At 36.7% G+C, this 21,474-nt stretch overlaps 1 protein-coding gene across 1 annotated transcript; it reads right to left on the bottom strand.

Annotated features, from left to right (window-relative positions):
• Positions 1 to 1,615: 1,615 nt before the first annotated feature.
• On the bottom strand, positions 1,616 to 7,771 carry LOC122468054 (olfactory receptor 11H6-like). The gene is given in 3 exon segments (XM_043554535.1): positions 1,616 to 1,752; positions 1,755 to 2,367; positions 7,718 to 7,771. Coding segments are annotated over 3 exon segments (804 nt in total).
• Positions 7,772 to 21,474: the final 13,703 nt, after the last annotated feature.

Raw genomic sequence — 21,474 nt, 5'->3', positions numbered from 1 at the left:
GACCCCGCAATTCAACCTATGGGGATATACCCTAGGGAAGTGAAAACAGGTTCACATAAAGATCATGACTGTTGGGGCACCTGGGTGGCTCACTCAGTTAAACCTCTGACTTCGGCTCAGGTCATGATCTCACAATTTGTGGGTTTGAGCCCCACGTCAACGCTCTGTGCTGACAGCTCAGAGCCTGGAGCCCGCTTCTGATTCTGTGTCTCCCTCTCTCTCTGCCCTTCCCCCACTCGCACTCTGTCTCTCTCTCAAAAAAGATGACTGTTACAGCAGCATTACTAACAATACCACAAACCAGAAACAATTTAAATGTCCAACTGTTGAATGGACAAAGCAAATATTTTACATCCAAATGATGGAATGCTATTCAGCCCTAAAAAGGAATGAAGTACTGATATTCTCTATAACATAAATGAACCTTGTAAACATCATCCTAAGTGAAAGGAGCCAGACGTATTGTATGATTTTTTAAATTAAATTAATTAATTTATTTTTTGAGAGACAAAGAAAGAAGTGGGGGCTTACCTGAAGCAGGGCTCATGCTCACCCAAAGCAGGACTCATGCTCACTAGATGCAGTGCTGGAACTCACGTGATGTGGGGCTCGAGCTCACCTGATGTGGGACTTGAACTCACTAACCGTGAGATCATGACGTAAGCCAAAGTCAGATGCTTAACCCACTGAGCCACCCATTTATATGATGTCCAGAATAGGTAAATACATAGAAATGGTGTTGCCAGAACTTGAGAGAAGGAAAAGTAGGATACTGGGAGAGTTACTCAGTATAGGCTTTGTGGGATAATGAAAATTCTAGTTGAGAATATGAGATACAGTATTTTTGAGACAGTGAGTAGAGGCAAATCTAAGCACTCCAGCAACTGTATCAGTACCTGACAGTTCCTAGCCATTACACCCTAACCTAGAGAGGGCAAAAATGGCAAATCAAGAAAAGGCAAAGCATGGTTCATCCCAAATAGAGATCTTTTCAAAAACAATTCTTAGAATATATAATGGAAAAAATTAATGGCAGCCATATGGATCTAAATATTAAGAGTATTTTCACTAAAATTTGGTGAGGAAGTAGGAGGAAATACAAATATGATAAATAATGAATCACCTTTCCTAAGAATGTATCTTGCCCTGTTTTTAATATTGACACAAGAATTAACACCTAAATGTTGTCTTCTAAACTTAGCATACATAACTTTAGACTGAGAAAATTTTAGTAATAACTGTAAACTATAGGACCGATTATGAGTATGCATGTGTATATGATATTAGCAGCAAAATTTTAACTAGTATTAAATCAAAATGTCTGAAATATTAGTGATTATTTTTCCCTTATTTTAATTTGAATTTGAAATATTTCACTATTATTAATTTTCCCTAATGAAAATGAAGAGATGGATACAGTTAGCTTTAGAAAAATCTATTACGATGGCTGCTCCTCCTCCCCCCAAAATATTTTTCTAATCCAGTTAATACAATTGAATATCAAACTTTTAACTATTTATTTCACATACATTTCAATTGTGAAAAAAATTCTTCAAAGATTTCTTCCACACCTCTGACTAAATCTCACAATCCTCTAATTTTCTCAGAGCTGCCTTCATCTCCTTACTTCAGAGATGATAGAGCAAGGAATTACTTCAGCTAGATTGTCTGCTGTTGGACTTACATATACAACCATGATAGAGCCATAAAACAGGGATACCACAGCCAGATGGGAGCCACATGTGGAGAAGGGACCCTGAGCACAGTTCTACTCACCAGGACGTAGGAGCTGGCAATAAAAAGAAAGGTGGGGAAAATGAAGACTGAGTTAAAGATGGCACAGATGATCTCAGTGGCAGGAAATGGCATACGGGACAGATTTATGAGGATATCTAGGTCACACAGGAAGTGATCAATCTTACTGGAACAACAAAATGGGAGCTGAGAGATCAGGTAAATAGGCAACAGGAAATACAGGAAGCCACATACCCAGCACTCAGCTCCTGTTCTGATGCAGTGCTGAACTGACATGACAGTGGGGTAATGCAGGGGCCTGAAGATAGCAAGGTACTTGTCAAAGGCCATGGCAGACAAGAAGAAGGTCTCAGTGGTGCCCAGGGAGAAGAAGAAGTAGGATTGGAGGAAGCAGCCAGAGACAGAAATGGTGTTGGCCTCAGAGAGAAAGTTGGCTAGCATATTAGGGACAGTGGAGGTGATAAACCAGATCTCCAGGAAGGAAAAATTAGCCAGCAGGATGTACATTGGAGTTTGTAGTTGATGGTCCCACATCACAGCACAGATAACAGATTTCCAGTTAGTGTCAACATATATATTCCAGAGAAGACTGAAAAGATTTTCCTCTTTCCTCTGAATTTCCCAGGTATAAGGGAAACTCAAAGGATGAATTTACTCCTAGAACTAGAGCAATTACTTATGTTGGAATATTCATTTGTCTGTAATGCTGCAAAAATAACAAATTTCCATATGAGAAATGGCCTTTTAGCATTGCACATTAAGGAAAATACCTTGATTAGGGTTACATCACTCTGCATGTCAGTAAATAAAATATCTCTCATGCAGAAATATTTTCATCGTTTTTAGATCTTCAGAGTCCTATTCTATATATAACAAATACAAAGTGAACAGATACTTGCCTGTCATCCTGAGGTTTACTGTCAGAGTCAGTTGGTATTGACAGTAAACAATTCTATACAAAAATCTACAATGCTAGGTCAAGCAGTGGATGAATACAGACTGAATGAATATAGCCAAGAGATAACTCAGTGTTTTTGACATATAAAATATATTAAAGAGAATAATAGTTAATAATCTTTGCTCTATTTGTGAGAGTAATATGTCAAGCTGATTTGAAGACAATATCCAATAGTTTTAAGTACTGTATGCAAGATAATTAATTGCTGTTTTATTGTTATGGGAAATACTCCTATATCTATTTTAGAATAGATTATAAGTCAAATGTAAAATGAGAAATTATTATAAGATTTCAAATTTCAACTCCTCCCTTCAGTAAAAATACACTCTTAAAAATACTACATGTAGGGGTGGCCAACTCTTGACTTCGGCTCAGGTCATGGTCTCATGGTTTGTAAGTTCAAGCCCTGCATAGGGCTCTGTGCTTACAGCATGGAACCTGTTTTGGATCCTCTGTCTCCCTCTCTCTGCCCCTCCTCACTCTCTCTCAGTTCCTCCCTCAAAAATAAATAAATGTTAAAAAATGCTACATGTATGTAATTTTTTAAATGTTCAGTATTTGGCATGTTGCACAGAGTCAGAGATCTTGATCATTGCATTTGTATCAACAAAGACAGCCCAGGAAAATGGGTATGTTTCCTATTCATAATCCTACAGGGAGGAAATTCCCCTTTTAAAATTTCAGATGTAATGACAAATATTACCTTATGATAGTTTCTCTAAGTTGGTTTTCTAACACTTAGTTATCATCATCATTAATTTAAATATAAGACAGAAAGGACAGTATTTAATGAGGCTCTTCAATACCATAAGATTAGTATGGAGGGCGAGTCTTCAACTCCCAGGTATTTTATGTGGAAAAGGACACAGACTCAAAGGTGGTGTTCTAAAAAACGGTGGTTCTCAAAGTGTTGTTGGGGACCCCTGAAGGTCTCTGAAGATTTATCAGGCATTTAGGCCAAAATTGTTTTCATACCAATACTATTATTTGCTTTATAGACTCTAATTGTTTCTTGATTACTGAATGGAGTTTGCCAGGCTGCATGATCTCATACCAAATTGTTTGATCTCAAAATAAATGTTTGGTTATCTCACACTAAAGAACATCTTACTGACCTCTCTTAAAGTAAGCATTAAAGAGATTTATTAAAAATATTAAAAACACAAATCTTCATTAAGTTTTATTATTTTGACAAAGCAAAAAAAAGTTTGTTTTTTAAATTGGCATTTATGGTATTTTGATTTGTTTATTATCTCTACTAATGAATTTATGTATAAACATTATTTTTTTTAATTTCTAAATGGTAAATACAAATAGCTGTAACTCATACAAACAAAACTACTCTGGGGTCCTTGATGAGTTTTAAGATTATGAAAGGGTCCTGAAATCAACAAGTTTGAAAGCCACATGTTCTAGATAAACCTTGGCCTCTGCAGAAGAATTAAATCCTTTTCAACACTCACACATTACAGAATGATGAAGCCTTAGTTTGCAAAAATTACATCAATCTATAAATAAAATGGAGAGATTATAGTTTTGGTTTGGTTTTGGCTTGATATTGCAGAGCATAGATATTTGCATGCTAAACTGTAAATAAAATGTGAGAACACAGCATATTTCAAGTATACAAATTTTTATTATTAACTATTGCCACCAAGCTGTACATTAGATCTCCAGAGTTTATTCACCTTATAACTGAAACAAAATTAAAGTATGGGAAGTTATGAATATATTAATCAGTTTGATGGTAGCCATCATTTTACAATGTATATCAAATCATGTAATTGTATACTTAAATACGTAAAATATTTATTTGTCTATTATACTTCAATAAAGTTGGAAAAAAACTATAAAATTGGATGGTTTGGAAATTAAGAGCAAATAAAGAAAGAAGAAAAAGAATCCATAGCGCTAAGGTCTGAATCATGAATTCACATATATTTATACCTTTAAATTAATAGAATTATGTACCTTTTTTTAAGGTTATTTTTAAAAATAAGCTTTGAAATTTGAAAAGTAATGGATTCATACTTAGGAAGAACTTTTCCAAGCCAGTAATTTCAATGCAATTCCAAAGTAATCACAGATAATAACCCAGACTAATGCCTTAGATTTAGTGTGTGGCAAAGTGTTACACAATTGCAGCCCACATAAGCCCTCCATAATCTCCTACTGTTTTTGCCAGTGACTTTGGGTTTTTCTTCATTTATTCCATTATTTCTATATGTATGGAAATGTTTCTAAATAGCTTTGTGTCCATATATCTCTCCCTGTTTCTTTTGGGTTCTTTCTGTTAAGAGTACATGAGTGAGAGAGAGAGAGAGAGAGAGAGAGAGAGAGAGAGAGAGAGAGAGAAGATTTTGTTAGATTTTGTTAATTCTTTCAATCTCTATAATTCACTCACATGTGATTAGGTCTTTTCCAGATATCATATAATACATGCCTGGAGTCTAGCCTTCTATCCAATCAAGTTCATTCTTTTGCTTCCTCCCCCAACTTTATATTTACCATTTAATTTCTTACTCTGTTTCCCAACTGTAACTGAATACATATGAAAGTAAAACTCACATTTTATAATACACACACACACAACAAATATACACATATATATGGAAAAAGAATGTGTTTTTTTAATATTTTCAATTTGAAAAACTAATGTGTGAAATACTGTCTTTCTTCAAAAGAAAATAAATTTTAAAAAGCTACTCATAAATAATGGACCCACAAACATATGGCCAACTCATCTCTGACAAAGCAGGAAAGAGTATCCAATGGAAAAAAGACTCTTTTTAGCAAATGCTGCTGGGAGAACTGGACAGCAATATGCAGAAGAATGAAACTGAACTACTTTCTTACACCATACACAAAAATAAATTCAAAATGGGTAAAATACCTAAATGTGAGACAGGAAATCATCAAAATCCCATAGGAGAAAACAGGCAGCCACCTCTTCAACCTCTGGAGGCAAGGGAAATAAAAGCACAAATGAACCACTAGGACTTAATCAATATAAAAACAAAACAAAACTTCTACACGGCAAAGGAAGCAATCAACAAAACTAAAAGGCAACTGATGGAATGGTAAAAGCTTTTTGTTACTGACATATCAGACAAAGGATTGGTATCCAAAATCTATAAAGAATTTACCAAACTCAACACCTAAAAAAAAAAATCCGGTGAATAAATGGGCAGAAGACATGATAGACACTTTTCCAAAGAAGACATCCAGATAGCTAACAGACACATGAAAATATGCTCAATGTCACTCATCATCATGGAAATACAAATCAAAACCACAATGAGATACCACCTCATACCTGTCAAAATGGCTAAAATGAACAACTCAGGCAACAAGAGATGTTGGTGAGGATGAGAAGAAAGGGGAACCCTTTTGCAGTGTTGGTGGGAATGCAAACTGGTGCAGCCACTCTGCAAAACAGAATGGAGGTTCCTCAAAAAATTAAAAATAGAACTACCCTACCACACAGCAATTGCACTACTAGGAATTTATCCAAAGGATACAAAAATGCTGATTTGAATGGGCACATGCACCCCAATGGTTATAGCAGTGCTAAGGACAATAGCCAAATTATGGAAAGAGTCCAAATGTCCATCAACTGATGAATGGATAAAGAAGATGTGGTATGTGTAATACTACCTGGCAATGAAAAAGAATGAAATCTTGCCATTTGCAACAATATGGAACTAGAGGGTATCATGCTAAGTGAGATAAGTTAGTCAGAGAAACATAGATAATCATATGATTTCACTCACATGTGGAATTTGAGAAACTCAACAAATAAACATAGGGGAAGGAAAGGAAAAGTAAAAACAGAGAGGGAGGCAAGCCATAAGGGATGCTTAAATACAGAGAACAAACTGAGCATTGCTGGAAGGGTGGTGGTGGGGGATGAGTTCAATGGGTGATGGGTATTAAGGAGGGCACTTGTCAGGATGAGCACTGAGTGTTATATGTAAGAGATGAATCACTGGGTTCTACTCCTGAAGTCAAGACTACACTATATGTTATCTAACTTGAATTTAAATTAAAATAAAAAGCTACTCATAAACAATCTTCATCTTTGAAATATAAAAAATATTTTCCAGAATGAATTAAAGACTGGAATGTGAATGCCAGTACTTAAAAATACAGAAAGAATATAGAAATGTTTAATAGAATATTGTGCTACCATTTAGAAAACTTCATTAAACCAAGCTAGAAAAAACAGATCTTGAAGGGTTTAACATAATTTTAATGGTATTTTTAAAAAGTTCTGAAAAGCAAAGGATGCCATGAATAATGAAAAAAGAAATGCCAAAATAATTTCAAATAAATAAATAACATCCACTATACAAAGAAATGCTACAAATCAATAAAAGACAAGTAGCATGTTAGAAAAGGGGGTAACGTTAATGTTGTCTCTGAATACAAAAGAGTCATTGACAATGTGCCATATTTTCCCAAGAAAATTAAGGAACCAAGTTCCTTAATAATATTGCCCTTCAAATCAATCTAATATTGACCTTTATAACACACTCAGTGCTTGTGTGATATTGTTCTTCATTAAGATTACAGTTGATACCTTAATAGACATTGAAGTCAAGTATGTATCATTTATAAACACATGTCAAATGGCTGTGCTCACAAAGGCTGTTTCTCAAATTTTGCAAAGTATGAATAAAATTTCCTCATTTCCTATCCTCTAAAAATAACATAAATTAACAGGTGATAGGCAATATATCAATTGAAGTTTCACTGACGAAACACGTATTCACATTCACTTACTGGAATTTTCCCTGACATAGGCCCAGCTCCTACATAGAGCTATGCAAAGGGAGACTGGCAAACTACTTTACAACTTCTAATGCATTTTTGAAGTAACATTTGTTTATAAGCTCTAAAAGAATGCTTGGCTTTGATTCTGGAGAAGGACTATGTTCATAATTCATATATTAAGGGGTATAATATAAAGCTAGAGAATATTGGAGCCATAATGAGCTTTACCTTACCTGAAGACACATGATGGGTATCATAGAAACCCGTATGGATGAACATCATCTTCTATATCAGAGTGAAATCTCTAATCTCAGATCTTGGAAAAGCCAAATATAGCAGTGTTCCATGCATCATTGTGGTGATTCATATGAACTGCTGACCGTTTTAGGAGCAAGAACATTATGAAATCAGTCATGGACCTCTCTGGACTTGCTCTCTTACAGTTCTCTTGGTTATTTATATAAACTAATAAAGCAACAGGAAACCTGACAGTTGAAAAGAGAATCATAGTCTCATGATCTACACAGAACTAAATGAACATCCAAAATATTAATCCTTTTTACTTTCTGCAAAGATCATCTATGGGGAGTGGCTCTCTAGAGAGGGAATTTATAACACAATAGTCCCATTGAACATATTTCCTATTCTCCTCCTTACTTAGCACGCTGGAATTTGTTTCAAATTCTAATACATTTCCTACTTTAATTCAAGGATTTTTATTTGGAATAACAGGAGAAATAGAAACAAAATTATTTGGGCAGGTATATATTTGCTATTTAACTGTAATCAGAAGCAATATTCTCTCTGACGATAAAGGAAAATTGTGACAGTAAATGAGCCCTGGTTCCAAGCTTAGAGAAAAGTCTGAGGAATATAGGCCAATACAGAGGTTAGGAGCCTAGGTATTTAAACATATTAAAGACTCCATATTAAAGACTCCCTTCTTTTGTTTCAGACTCTTCATCATCTTAACTCTAACTTGTTTGCCCCAGTCCAAGCTCACCACTACACTGAGATATGCATTCTTTAGCTATGAGTAAATTTCTTTAAATAAGAAAGACATTTACAGAAATTCCTCATGCAGTTAACTACTTTGATAATATTCTTTAATGGCTCCATATGATAGCATTAACATTTTATGAACAAACAAAAATGTAAATAATGATCCCCAGGTTTTGAGACCCAGGTACAATAACCTGAGTGACAAGATTTTTATTTTGTTAATTTTTTAAAATTTTTATTTATTTTTAAGGCAGGGGGAGAGGGCAGAGAAAGAGAGAGAATACCAAGCAGGCTCCACACCATAAGTGCAGAGCCCAATACATGGCTTGAACCCACGAACCAGGAGATAATGACCTGAACTAAAATCAAGGGTCAGATGCTTAACCAAATGAACCACCCAGGCACCTGCAAAGATTTTTATTTATTTCCCCCCCAAAGATTTTAAATCTAATATTAAGTCATATCTCAAGCAGAATATTTCCAAATAATAGAATATGATCAAGTAGGGTTTATTTCCTTAAGAGGTATCCAATACTGTATCATATGTGAATATATAACTTTTTATATTCATTAATTGATAGAAAAATACAGGAATATATAACTAAATACAGAAATAATAATAGATAAAATTGAGCGTCCATGCTTGATAAAATTTATAATAAGCCAGAAATAGAAGGAAATTTCTCTACTTGGCAAAGAATCTCCACCAGAAGTAATTGGCTAAAAAATTATACAATAGTAAAATGAAAAGCACTCTAATTAAAATCAAGTACAAACAAGAATGGCCACCATGGTAAACAGAGTTACTGTTCCATGTGATTCAATGGCCTTCCTCTAAAAGATTATATATCCACGTCTTCAGATGTTACACTAGGCAATGTGACTTGATTTGCCCAATGTAGTGTAAGGCAAATTTAAATGTGCCATTTCTAAAGAAAACCTTTAACAATAATTATGAAAATACACCAAAACTCTTTTTCCTGTGCAATGAAGAAAGTTATTTTCTTTTGTCCTAGATCCAAGAATGAAAGTAACATATAGAACCAGTCATGGGTCAACAAGTAATATGATTAAGGAAGAAAAAGGAAGTTGTTATAAATCATTGATATTTACAGGTAATTTTTATGACAACATAATTTGGGAAAAGCAATTGATACAATAATCATAACTTCCAATCCACAAAAATGAAATGAGACAAAAACAATTTATGGTATGAATATTACAAGAGAGAAAGTTTAATTGCTGGCTGGATAAATGATGTATACCATGAACAAGAGAATTAACTAAAATATAAGACAATTCAATAAATTGGCTAGTTATAAAATATGTAGAAAATACAGTCTATCTTTTATGGATGCAATAATTTGTAAACTAATGTGGAGAAATTATTTCATTTGCAATAGCAACACAGATTCAAAATAACTTAGAAATAAACTTTGCAAGATAACTGAGAATCATGAAAAAAATAACAAATCTTTACATTAGTATATAAAAGAAAACCTGATTAATAGGAGAGACATACCATGTTCCTCAATGGACTGACTACTTAGTGCTAAGGGTAAATATTTAACTACAAGTCAATATACAAATTCAGTGCAATTTAGACAAATCCCAGTCAGACTGTGGGAGGATTGTTATAGGTGTTACAGGTGTTTGAAACTTGACAGATATTTTAAAATCTTGTTTGAAATAAATTCTCAAGATTTGACATGTATTTTGAAAAAGAATAATGAGATAAAATTTGGTCTATCATATACTAAAACTATATTTAAACTAAATTAATTAAAACTGTCATAGGAACTGCTGCAATTAATTGACCAAGTAGACAGCATATAGTACTATCTATAAATACTCAATTTCAGAGAGTTCAGATTCTGATAAAGGTTATATTCAATTAAAATGTGGAGAAAAGATAAATGATTAAATACAAAGTGTTGAAAAATTAAATTCTGACTCCGTATCTTACTATAGATAGATAAAACCTAGATCAATGAATGTGATTGACTTCAAAAGTAGATCAAAACACCAGAAAACATACATACTTTTATAATGTAGTATATGAGAAAGACATTGTATAGGGGCACCTGGGCAGCTCAGTTGGTTGGTTAAGTGTCTGACTTCAGCTCTGGGCATGATCTCAAGGTATGTGGGTTTGAGGCCCACCTTGTGCTCTGTGCTGACAGCTGGTGCTGACAGCTAAAGCTTGGAGCCTGCTTTGGATTCTGTGTCTCCCTCTCTCTCTGCCCCTCCCCTGCTTGTGAGCTCTTTCTCTCTCAAAAATAAAAAACAAAAACATTAAAAATTAAAAAAAGAAAGAGCTTTTGTATAAAAAACTTATATTTATAATAGAACAAATTAACTTTCATTGACTTCATAAAAGTTAAATGTTTGAATGTAAAACAGTGCCACTAAGTGTTAAGTGGCAAAGATGGAATTTTTGAGTAGTACACACGGAACAGAAACCACTATCAGATTTTCACTGCCACCATAAATTACTATAAAATTTTAACAAGTATATACGAATTTGCTTGAGTTAGATAGTTTTCAAGGAAAGTCTATAATATTTGACAAAAGGGAAGGTTACAAGTTCCAAATTGACTCCCAGCATATTCTTTGAGGGCATTTTCTTAACAAAAGTCACAGGAAAAGAAATCCATGGAAACAGTGAAGGTCTCTGGGCAAGGAGCCAGCTAGAGTTTGAAGTTGTCAAAGTAGCATATTTTGGGGAAAATGGTTCTGAAAAGAAGGAAACTGAAAAACAGAAGCTCAAAAATCTATGGAAAATTTACATCAAGTCCTTGATTGATTTATAAACCATGGATACATAGGGCAATATTCTAGAATGTCTAGTAGAAAATAAATGCTAGCAAGCTCAAGAATAGGCAGACATATCAAAGGGAGCACCATATTTCCAGCCTGAATGGAGACACACTGTCTTTCATTTCAGTGATCAGAAAGACGATTTTTAAGAATAAGGCCTGAGTGCTTAGGTGGTTTAAGCAACTGACTTTGGCTCAAGTAATGATCTCGTGGTTTGTGAGTTTGAGCTTCAGACTCTGGGCTGACAGCTCACAGCCTGGAGTGTGCTTTTAGGATTCTGTTTCCCTCCCTGTCTGTGCCTGCCTCTCTCTCTCTCTCTCTATGCTACAGAAACTATTCAATAGGAATAACTGAGTCCAGTAATAGATATTTAAAAAGTGAAGAAAGAAAAGAAAAATTAACCAACCTAAACCTTTGTATACAATAAAAGGTCCTCATAAGTGGAGACAAAAATAAAGATTTTTCAGGAAAAAAAGCTGAAAGAATTTGTTGCCATAAGAATTCTCACACTACAAATAATAACAGTAGTTAATTATGCTGAAGAAAATGATCCCAGAAGGAAACACAGGACATCAGGAAGAATTGAAGGGAAAAGAAAATATAAATATTGGGTGAAAATTGCTCAAAATCATAAAACAATTGTATGACTTATAATAAATGTAAAAGTAAACTATTAGAAAATAAAAGCATGTGTGAGTAAATAAAATCAAAATGTTCTTGTTTTTTCCATTGTTTAGGAAGTCTTAAGTAATATTTTAGGTGAAGTATAATATATTCAATATATATATTAAGAAAAGAAGTCACTGCTTAATGCAAAAGCAAAAAAAAAAAAGAAAGGAATAAAGAACAGATGGAAATATAAAATCAGCAAAATGATAAACTGAATTACATTGGTAATTACATTAAATATAAAAAGATTAAATAGTCCAATTAAAAGTAAACATTTTGAGACTCCATTTTTAAAAAGACAAGACAAATTCTGTTTAAGTTACACACTTTAAACATAAGGACACATCCTTGAACACAAGAATTTCACCCTTGAAATAAAAGGATGGAAAAGAAATAAAATATAAGACTTAGCAAAAATAAATAGATATTTCTTAATGATACAAGGGTCAATTAATCAGCAAGAAATAATCTCAAATTTGTATACAGCCTATAATTTCAAAATACATAAAAGTTAGCAGGATAGACAAGTTATAATCACTTCAGATTTTAACACACAACTCTAGGTAACCAAGAAGACAGATAAAAAAAATATCAGTAATATTTTAGAGATCTTAGCATGAGTAACTAACTTTAATTGGGATACATAAAAAGTAAAATCATACTTGGGCAATAACCCCAGAATGCACATTCTTTTGCAAGGACACATAGCCTATTTACCAAAATAGGCACTATTCTGGTCCAAAATACAAGTCTTAACAAGGATTAAAACCATAGATTGTATGTTCTTAGACCACTGTGAAAATAAGTTGGAAATCAATAACATAAAGTTAACCAGAATATATCCAAACGTTTGTAGAATATATATTTGACACTTAAAAATCTTATAGACTAAGGGAAGAATCCTAATAGAAGAAAATACTGTCATCTGAATGCTAATAAAAAGCATGGTATAGCATACCTTCTGGAATGCAACTGAAGTAGTGCTTTAAGGGGAATTTTACTGTAAATTCGTATAATAAAAAAGGTTAGGTCAAAAGTCAATCATCTAAACTTTAAAGTCAGACTATTAAATCCTAAGAAACTAAAGAATAAAAATTAGGATGAAAGCACAAATACACAAATTAGCAGACAGACATGCAAAACAGTTTGGTTCTTTGGGAAAAAAAATCAAAATGGATAAACTCTAACAGTACTAAAAAAGAAAAGGAAACCCCAAATATTAAGGATAATAGACAAATTTAAAGTGTATAACTACAAATCCTACACAAATTAAATGATTAATAAGAGAATATTATGAACCACTTGATTACATTTTAACTTTCAATGAATAAAAAAAAATTGAAATGCAGAGTACACCCAAACTACAACCATTAAATACAGTAAATTTTAACAATGTCAAGCATATTAATGCTATTGAATCTTTAACTTAAAGCCATCTAAAAAATTCCAGGCCCAAGTGGTTCCACTGATGAATACTTTCAAATATCATGGAAAATATTTACAAGATTATTCCACCCAACACTAGCAGAATACAATTCTTCTCAAGCACACACAGAACATTCTCCAGAGCACGTTAAATCGCAAAACAAGCCTTAAAACATGTAAGAAAATTGAAATAATAGCATCTTCTCAAACCATAATGAATGAAACTAGAAATGAATAACAGGAAGAAAACTGGCAAATTCATAAATGTCTGGAAATTAAATAACACACTCCTGAAAAACTAATGGATCAAACCAAATGGGTCAAAAACCAATGGGAAATAAAAATATCTTAAAACATGTGAAAAATGTTAATGCAACATATTAAAACTTATGGGAAGCAGCAAAAGCACTTCTAAGAGGTAAGTTTATAGTGATAAAGGCATTCATTCATTAAGAAGGAAGAAAGGGCTCTTGGCGGCAAGATGGCGGCTTAGGAGGACGCTGGGCTCACCGCACTTCCTACTGATCACTTAGATTCCATCTACACCTGCCTAAAAAACCCAGAAAACCGCCAGAGGATTAGCAGAACGGAGTCGCCGGAGCGAAGCGCAGACGAGAGGCCCACGGAAGAGGGTAGGAAGGGCGGCGAGGCGGTGCGCGCTCCACGGACTGGCGGGAGGGAGCCGGGGCGGAGGGGCGGCTCGCCTGCCAAGCAGAGCCCCCGAGTCTGGCTTGCAAAAGCGGAGGGGCCGGGCGGACTGTGTTCCAACAGCAAGCGCGACTTAGTGTCTGGGAGGTCATAAGTTAACAGCTCTGCTCGGAAAGCGGGATGGCTGGAGGACAACCAGAGGGAGAGCTGCTGAGCCCCCTGACAACAGAGCTCAGTTTGGTGGGGAACAAAGGCGCTCGCCAGCACCATCTCCCCCGCCCATCCCCCAGCCGAAATCCCAAAGGGAACCGGTTCCTGCCAGGGAACTTGCTCGCTCCGAGCAAACACCCAAGTCTGCGCTTCTGCGGAGCCAAACCTCCGGCAGCGGATCTGACTCCCTCCCGCTGCCACAGGGCCCCTCCTGAAGTGGATCACCTAAGGAGAAGCGATCTAAGCCTGCCCCTCCTGCCCCCGAGCACCTTGCCTACCCACCCCAGCTAATACGCCAGATCCCCAGCATCACAAGCCTGGCAGGGTGCAAGTAGCCCAGACGAGCCACACCACCCCACAGTGAATCCCACCCCTAGGAGAGGGGAAGAGAAGGCACACACCAGTCTGACTGTGGCCCCAGCGGTGGGCTGGGGGCAGACATCAGGTCCGATTGCGGCCCCGCCCACCATTCCAGTTATACACCACAGCACAGGGGAAGTGCCCTGCAGGTCCTCACCACGCCAGGGACTATCCAAAATGACCAAGCGGAAGAATTTCTCTCAGAAGAATCTCCAGGAAATAACAACAGCTAATGAGCTGATCAAAAAGGACTTAAATAACATAACAGAAAGTGAATTTAGAATAATAGTCATAAAATTAATCGCTGGGCTTGAAAACAGTATACAGGACAGCAGAGAATCTCTTGCTACAGAGATCAAGGGACTAAGGAACAGTCACGAGGAGCTGAAAAACGCTTTAAACGAAATGCATAATAAAATGGAAACCACCACAGCTCGGCTTGAAGAGGCAGAGGAGAGAATAGGTGAACTAGAAGATAAAGTTATGGAAAAAGAGGAAGCTGAGAAAAAGAGAGATAAAAAAATCCAGGAGTATGAGGGGAAAATTAGAGAACTAAGTGATACACTAAAAAGAAATAATATACGCATAATTGGTATCCCAGAGGAGGAAGAGAGAGGGAAAGGTGCTGAAGGGGTACTTGAAGAAATAATAGCTGAGAACTTCCCTGAACTGGGGAAGGAAAAAGGCATTGAAATCCAAGAGGCACAGAGAACTCCCTTCAGACGTAACTTGAATCGATCTTCTGCACGACATATCATAGTGAAACTGGCAAAATACAAGGATAAAGAGAAAATTCTGAAAGCAGCGAGGGGTAAACGTGCCCTCACATATAAAGGGAGACCTATAAGACTCGTGACTGATCTCTCTTTTGAAACTTGGCAGGCCAGAAAGAATTGGCACGAGATTTTCAGGGTGCTAGACAGAAAAAATATGCAGCCGAGAATCCTTTATCCAGCAAGTCTGTCATTTAGAATAGAAGGAGAGATAAAGGTCTTCCCAAACAAACAAAAACTGAAGGAATTTGTCACCACTAAACCAGCCCTACAAGAGATCCTAAGGGGGACCCTGTGAGACAAAGTCCCAGAGACATCACTACAAGCATAAAACATACAGACATCACAATGACTCTAAACCCGTATCTTTCTATAATAACACTGAATGTAAATGGATTAAATGCGCCAACCAAAAGACATAGGGTATCAGAATGGATAAAAAAACAAGACCCATCTATTTGCTGTCTACAAGAGACTCATTTTAGACCTGAGGACACCTTTAGATTGAGAGTGAGGGGATGGAAAACTATTTATCATGCGACTGGAAGCCAAAAGAAAGCTGGAGTAGCCATACTTATATCAGACAAACTAGACTTTAAATTAAAGGCTGTAACAAGAGATGAAGAAGGACATTATATAATAGTTACAGGGTCTATCCATCAGGAAGAGCTAACAATTATAAATGTCTATGCACCGAATACCGGAGCCCCCAAATATATAAAACAATTACTCATAAACATAAGCAACCTTATTGATAAGAATGTGGTAATTGCAGGGGACTTTAATACACCACTTACAGAAATGGATAGATCATCTAGACACACGGTCAATAAAGAAACAAGGGCCCTGAATGAGACATTGGATCAGATGGACTTGACAGATATATTTAGAACTCTGCATCCCAAAGCAACAGAATATACTTTCTTCTCGAGTGCACATGGAACATTCTCCAAGATAGATCATATACTGGGTCACAAAACAGCCCTTCATAAGTTTACAAGAATTGAAATTATACCATGCTTACTTTCAGACCACAATGCTATGAAGCTTGAAATCAACCACAGAAAAAAGTCTGGAAAACCTCCAAAAGCATGGAGGTTAAAGAACACCCTACTAACGAATGAGTGGGTCAACCAGGCAATTAGAGAAGAAATTAAAAAATATATGGAAACAAACGAAAATGAAAATACAACAATCCAAACGCTTTGGGACGCAGCAAAGGCAGTCCTGAGAGGAAAATACATTGCAATCCAGGCCTATCTCAAGAAACAAGAAAAATCCCAAATACAAAATCTAACAGCACACCTAAAGGAACTAGAAGCAGAACAGCAAAGGCAGCCTAAGCCCAGCAGAAGAAGAGAAATAATAAAGATCAGAGCAGAAATAAACAATATAGAAACTAAAAAAACTGTAGAGCAGATCAACGAAACCAAGAGTTGGTTTTTTGAAAAAATAAACAAAATTGACAAACCTCTAGCCAGGCTTCTCAAAAAGAAAAGGGAGATGACCCAAATAGATAAAATCATGAATGAAAATGGAATTATTACAACCAATCCCTCAGAGATACAAACAATTATCAGGGAATACTATGAAAACTTATATGCCAACAAATTGGACAACCTGGAAGAAATGGACAAATTCCTGAACACCCACACTCTTCCAAAACTCAATCAGGAGGAAATAGAAAGCTTGAACAGACCCATAACCAGCGAAGAAATTGAATCGGTTATCAAAAATCTCCCAACAAATAAGAGTCCAGGACCAGATGGCTTCCCAGGGGAGTTCTACCAGACGTTTAAAGCAGAGATAATACCTATCCTTCTCAAGCTATTCCAAGAAATAGAAAGGGAAGGAAAACTTCCAGACTCATTCTATGAAGCCAGTATTACTTTGATTCCTAAACCAGACAGAGACCCAGTAAAAAAAGAGAACTACAGGCCAATATCCCTGATGAATATGGATGCAAAAATTCTCAATAAGATACTAGCAAATCGAATTCAACAGCATATAAAAAGAATTATTCACCATGATCAAGTGGGATTCATTCCTGGGATGCAGGGCTGGTTCAACATTCGCAAATCAATCAACGTGATACATCACATTAACAAAAAAAAAGAGAAGAACCATATGATCCTGTCAATCGATGCAGAAAAGGCCTTCGACAAAATCCAGCACCCTTTCTTAATAAAAACCCTTGAGAAAGTTGGGATAGAAGGAACATACTTAAAGATCATAAAAGCCATTTATGAAAAGCCCACAGCTAACATCATCCTCAACGGGGAAAAACTGAGAGCTTTTTCCCTGAGATCAGGAACACGACAAGGATGCCCACTCTCACCGCTGCTGTTTAACATAGTGCTGGAAGTTCTAGCATCAGCAATCAGACAACAAAAGGAAATCAAAGGCATCAAAATTGGCAAAGATGAAGTCAAGCTTTCGCTTTTTGCAGATGACATGATATTATACATGGAAAATCCGATAGACTCCACCAAAAGTCTGCTAGAACTGATACAGGAATTCAGCAAAGTTGCAGGATACAAAATCAATGTACAGAAATCAGTTGCATTCTTATACACTAACAATGAAGCAACAGAAAGACAAATAAAGAAACTGATCCCATTCACAATTGCACCAAGAAGCATAAAATACCTAGGAATAAATCTAACCAAAGATGTAAAGGATCTGTATGCTGAAAACTATAGAAAGCTTCTGAAGGAAATTGAAGAAGATTTAAAGAAATGGAAAGACATTCCCTGCTCATGGATTGGAAAAATAAATATTGTCAAAATGTCAATACTACCCAAAGCTATCTACACATTCAATGCAATCCCAATCAAAATTGCACCAGCATTCTTCTCGAAACTAGAACAAGCAATCCTAAAATTCATATGGAACCACAAAAGGCCCCGAATAGCCAAAGGAATTTTGAAGAAGAAGACCAAAGCAGGAGGCATCACAATCCCAGACTTTAGCCTCTACTACAAAGCTGTCATCATCAAGACAGCATGGTATTGGCACCAAAACAGACACATAGACCAATGGAATAGAATAGAAACCCCAGAACTAGACCCACAAACGTATGGCCAACTCATCTTTGACAAAGCAGGAAAGAACATCCAATGGAAAAAAGACAGCCTCTTTAACAAATGGTGCTGGGAGAACTGGACAGCAACATGCAGAAGGTTGAAACTAGACCACTTTCTCACACCATTCACAAAAATAAACTCAAAATGGATAAAGGACCTAAATGTGAGACAGGAAACCATCAAAACCTTAGAGGAGAAAGCAGGAAAAGACCTCTCTGACCTCAGCCGTAGCAATCTCTTACTCGACACGTCCCCAAAGGCAAGGGAATTAAAAGCAAAAGTGAATTACTGGGACCTTATGAAGATAAAAAGCTTCTGCACAGCAAAGGAAACAACCAACAAAACTAAAAGGCAACCAACGGAATGGGAAAAGATATTTGCAAATGACATATCGGACAAAGGGCTAGTATCCAAAATCTATAAAGAGCTCACCAAACTCCACACCCGAAAAACAAATAACCCAGTGAAGAAATGGGCAGAAAACATGAATAGACACTTCTCTAAAGAAGACATCCGGATGGCCAACAGGCACATGAAAAGATGTTCAGCGTCGCTCCTTATCAGGGAAATACAAATCAAAACCACACTCAGGTATCACCTCACGCCAGTCAGAGTGGCCAAAATGAACAAATCAGGAGACTATAGATGCTGGAGAGGATGTGGAGAAACGGGAACCCTCTTGCACTGTTGGTGGGAATGCAAATTGGTGCAGCCGCTCTGGAAAGCAGTGTGGAGGTTCCTCAAAAATTAAAAATAGACCTACCCTATGACCCAGCAATAGCACTGCTAGGAATTTATCCAAGGGATACAGGAGCACTGATGCATAGGGCCACTTGTACCCCAATGTTCATAGCAGCACTCTCAACAATAGCCAAATTATGGAAAGAGCCTAAATGTCCATCAACTGATGAATGGATAAAGAAATTGTGGTTTATATACACAATGGAATATTACGTGGCAATGAGAAAAAATGAAATATGGCCTTTTGTAGCAACGTGGATGGAACTGGAGAGTGTGATGCTAAGTGAAATAAGCCATACAGAGAAAGACAGATACCATATGGTTTCACTCTTATGTGGATCCTGAGAAACTGAACAGGAACCCATGGGGGAGGGGAAGGAAAAAAAAAAAAAAAGAGGTTAGAATGGGAGAGAGCCAAAGCATAAGAGACTGTTAAAAACTGAGAACAAAGTGAGGGTTGATGGGGGGTGGGAGGGAGGAGAGGGTGGGTGATGGGTATTGAGGAGGGCACCTTTTGGGATGAGCACTGGGTGTTATATGGAAACCAATTTGTCAATAAATTTCATAAAAAATAAATAAATAAATAAATAAATAAATAAATAAATAAATAAAAAGAAGGAAGAAAGGGGCACCTGGGTGGCTTAATTGGTTAAGCGTCTGACTTCAGCTCAGGTCATGATCTTGCAGTTCATGAGTTTGAGGCCTGCGTCAGGCTCTGTGCTGACAGCTCAGAGTCTGGAGCCTGCTTCAGATTCTGTGTCTCCCTCTCTCTCTGCCCCTCCCCTGCTCACACCATGTCTCTCTCTCTCTCTCTTTTAAAAATAAACATTAGACAATCTTAATAAAAAAAGGAAGATCTCAAATAAACATAATTTTATACTTCAAGGAACTAGAAAAAAGAATAATCTAAGCTCGACAGGAGGAAATAACAACAATCAAAGCAGATACAAGTGTAATGGACAACAGAAACACAATAGAAATGATCAACAAAACTAAAAGGTATTTTTTAAAAAGATAAAGAAAATTGATAAAACTTTAGCTAGACTAAGAAAAAGAGAGAGAAGACTCGAATAAGTAAAGTCTAAAATAAAAGGGGAGAAATTATAAATGATACAACAGGAATATAAAAGAATCATAAGAGATTACTATGATTAATTATATGCCAACAAATTGGGTAACTTAGAAGAAATGGATAAATTCCTGGAAAAACTACAACTTATCAACACTGAATCATGAAGAAATGGCAAACCTGAATATACCAATAACAAATGAAGAGACTACATCAGCAACCAAACAAGTTCCAACAAAGAAAAGCCCGAGATGAGATGGTTTCAATGGTAAATACTGCCAAATATTAAAGAGGAATTGATAGACTTCTAGGGAAGATGGTGGAGTAGAAAGATATTAAGCTCACCTCATCCTATGGATGCAACTAGATAACACTCACATCAGGGTAAAAATAACCAAGGGTAAAATGACCTGAAGACTGGCAGAATAGACTCTCCACAGCTAAATGTGAAAAAGAGGCCTCACAGAAGAGGGTAGAAAGGGCAGCGGTAAGTCTGGGCACCAAAATGACCCATTGGACTGTCTGTAGGAGGGATCATCTGGCAGGCGTGGAGAGTGGGGAAAGGACCAGACTCCCATACTGGGAACCCCAGGCAAAGAGGACCCACACAGGGAAGATGAATCCCCAGAACATCTGACTTTGAAAACCAGAGAGTCCAGGTTTTCTTGGACCCTCTTGCTCTAGGACAGCCAGGAGGATGGGGTCCCATGCTTAAAGAGACAGCACAACAAACAGACCCACAGAGATACCGCACAGAAGCAGTGGTTTGAAAAACACCTGGGGTATATAGAAATATTTATTTACTAATCTCAGAGCATGAATTGGAGGGGCAAGGATCTTTGCGAGACTTCAAGAACCAGAGTGGGCTGGCACCATTTACTTCCCCTACCCCCTAGCCTAGATACATGGACACCTGCAGAAACCAGCACAGTGCCAACACTCTCCACCTAGCTTGCTAACAGCATGCCCCTCCCTGCCCAGCTCTCTTCTGCAGATCTGCCCCCTCCAACCCTGTTGGCCTTGGTAGGAGTTTTCCCAAGCCTGCATGTCTCCTCACACAGCCAATCAGTATGGACCTTGCTCGCATCATGTGTCCCACCTCTGCATTCTCCTGTGGACCTGCCCCTTCCAATATGCCTTTGCTGAGACCCCATTCAAAGCAGTGTCACAAACCCAGCAATT

This window comes from Prionailurus bengalensis, chromosome B3, assembly GCF_016509475.1.
Source record: "Prionailurus bengalensis isolate Pbe53 chromosome B3, Fcat_Pben_1.1_paternal_pri, whole genome shotgun sequence".
NCBI lineage: Eukaryota > Metazoa > Chordata > Mammalia > Carnivora > Felidae > Prionailurus > Prionailurus bengalensis.
The sequence above is the reverse complement of the archived record's forward strand: the minus strand, read 5'-3'. Positions and strand labels throughout refer to the sequence as shown.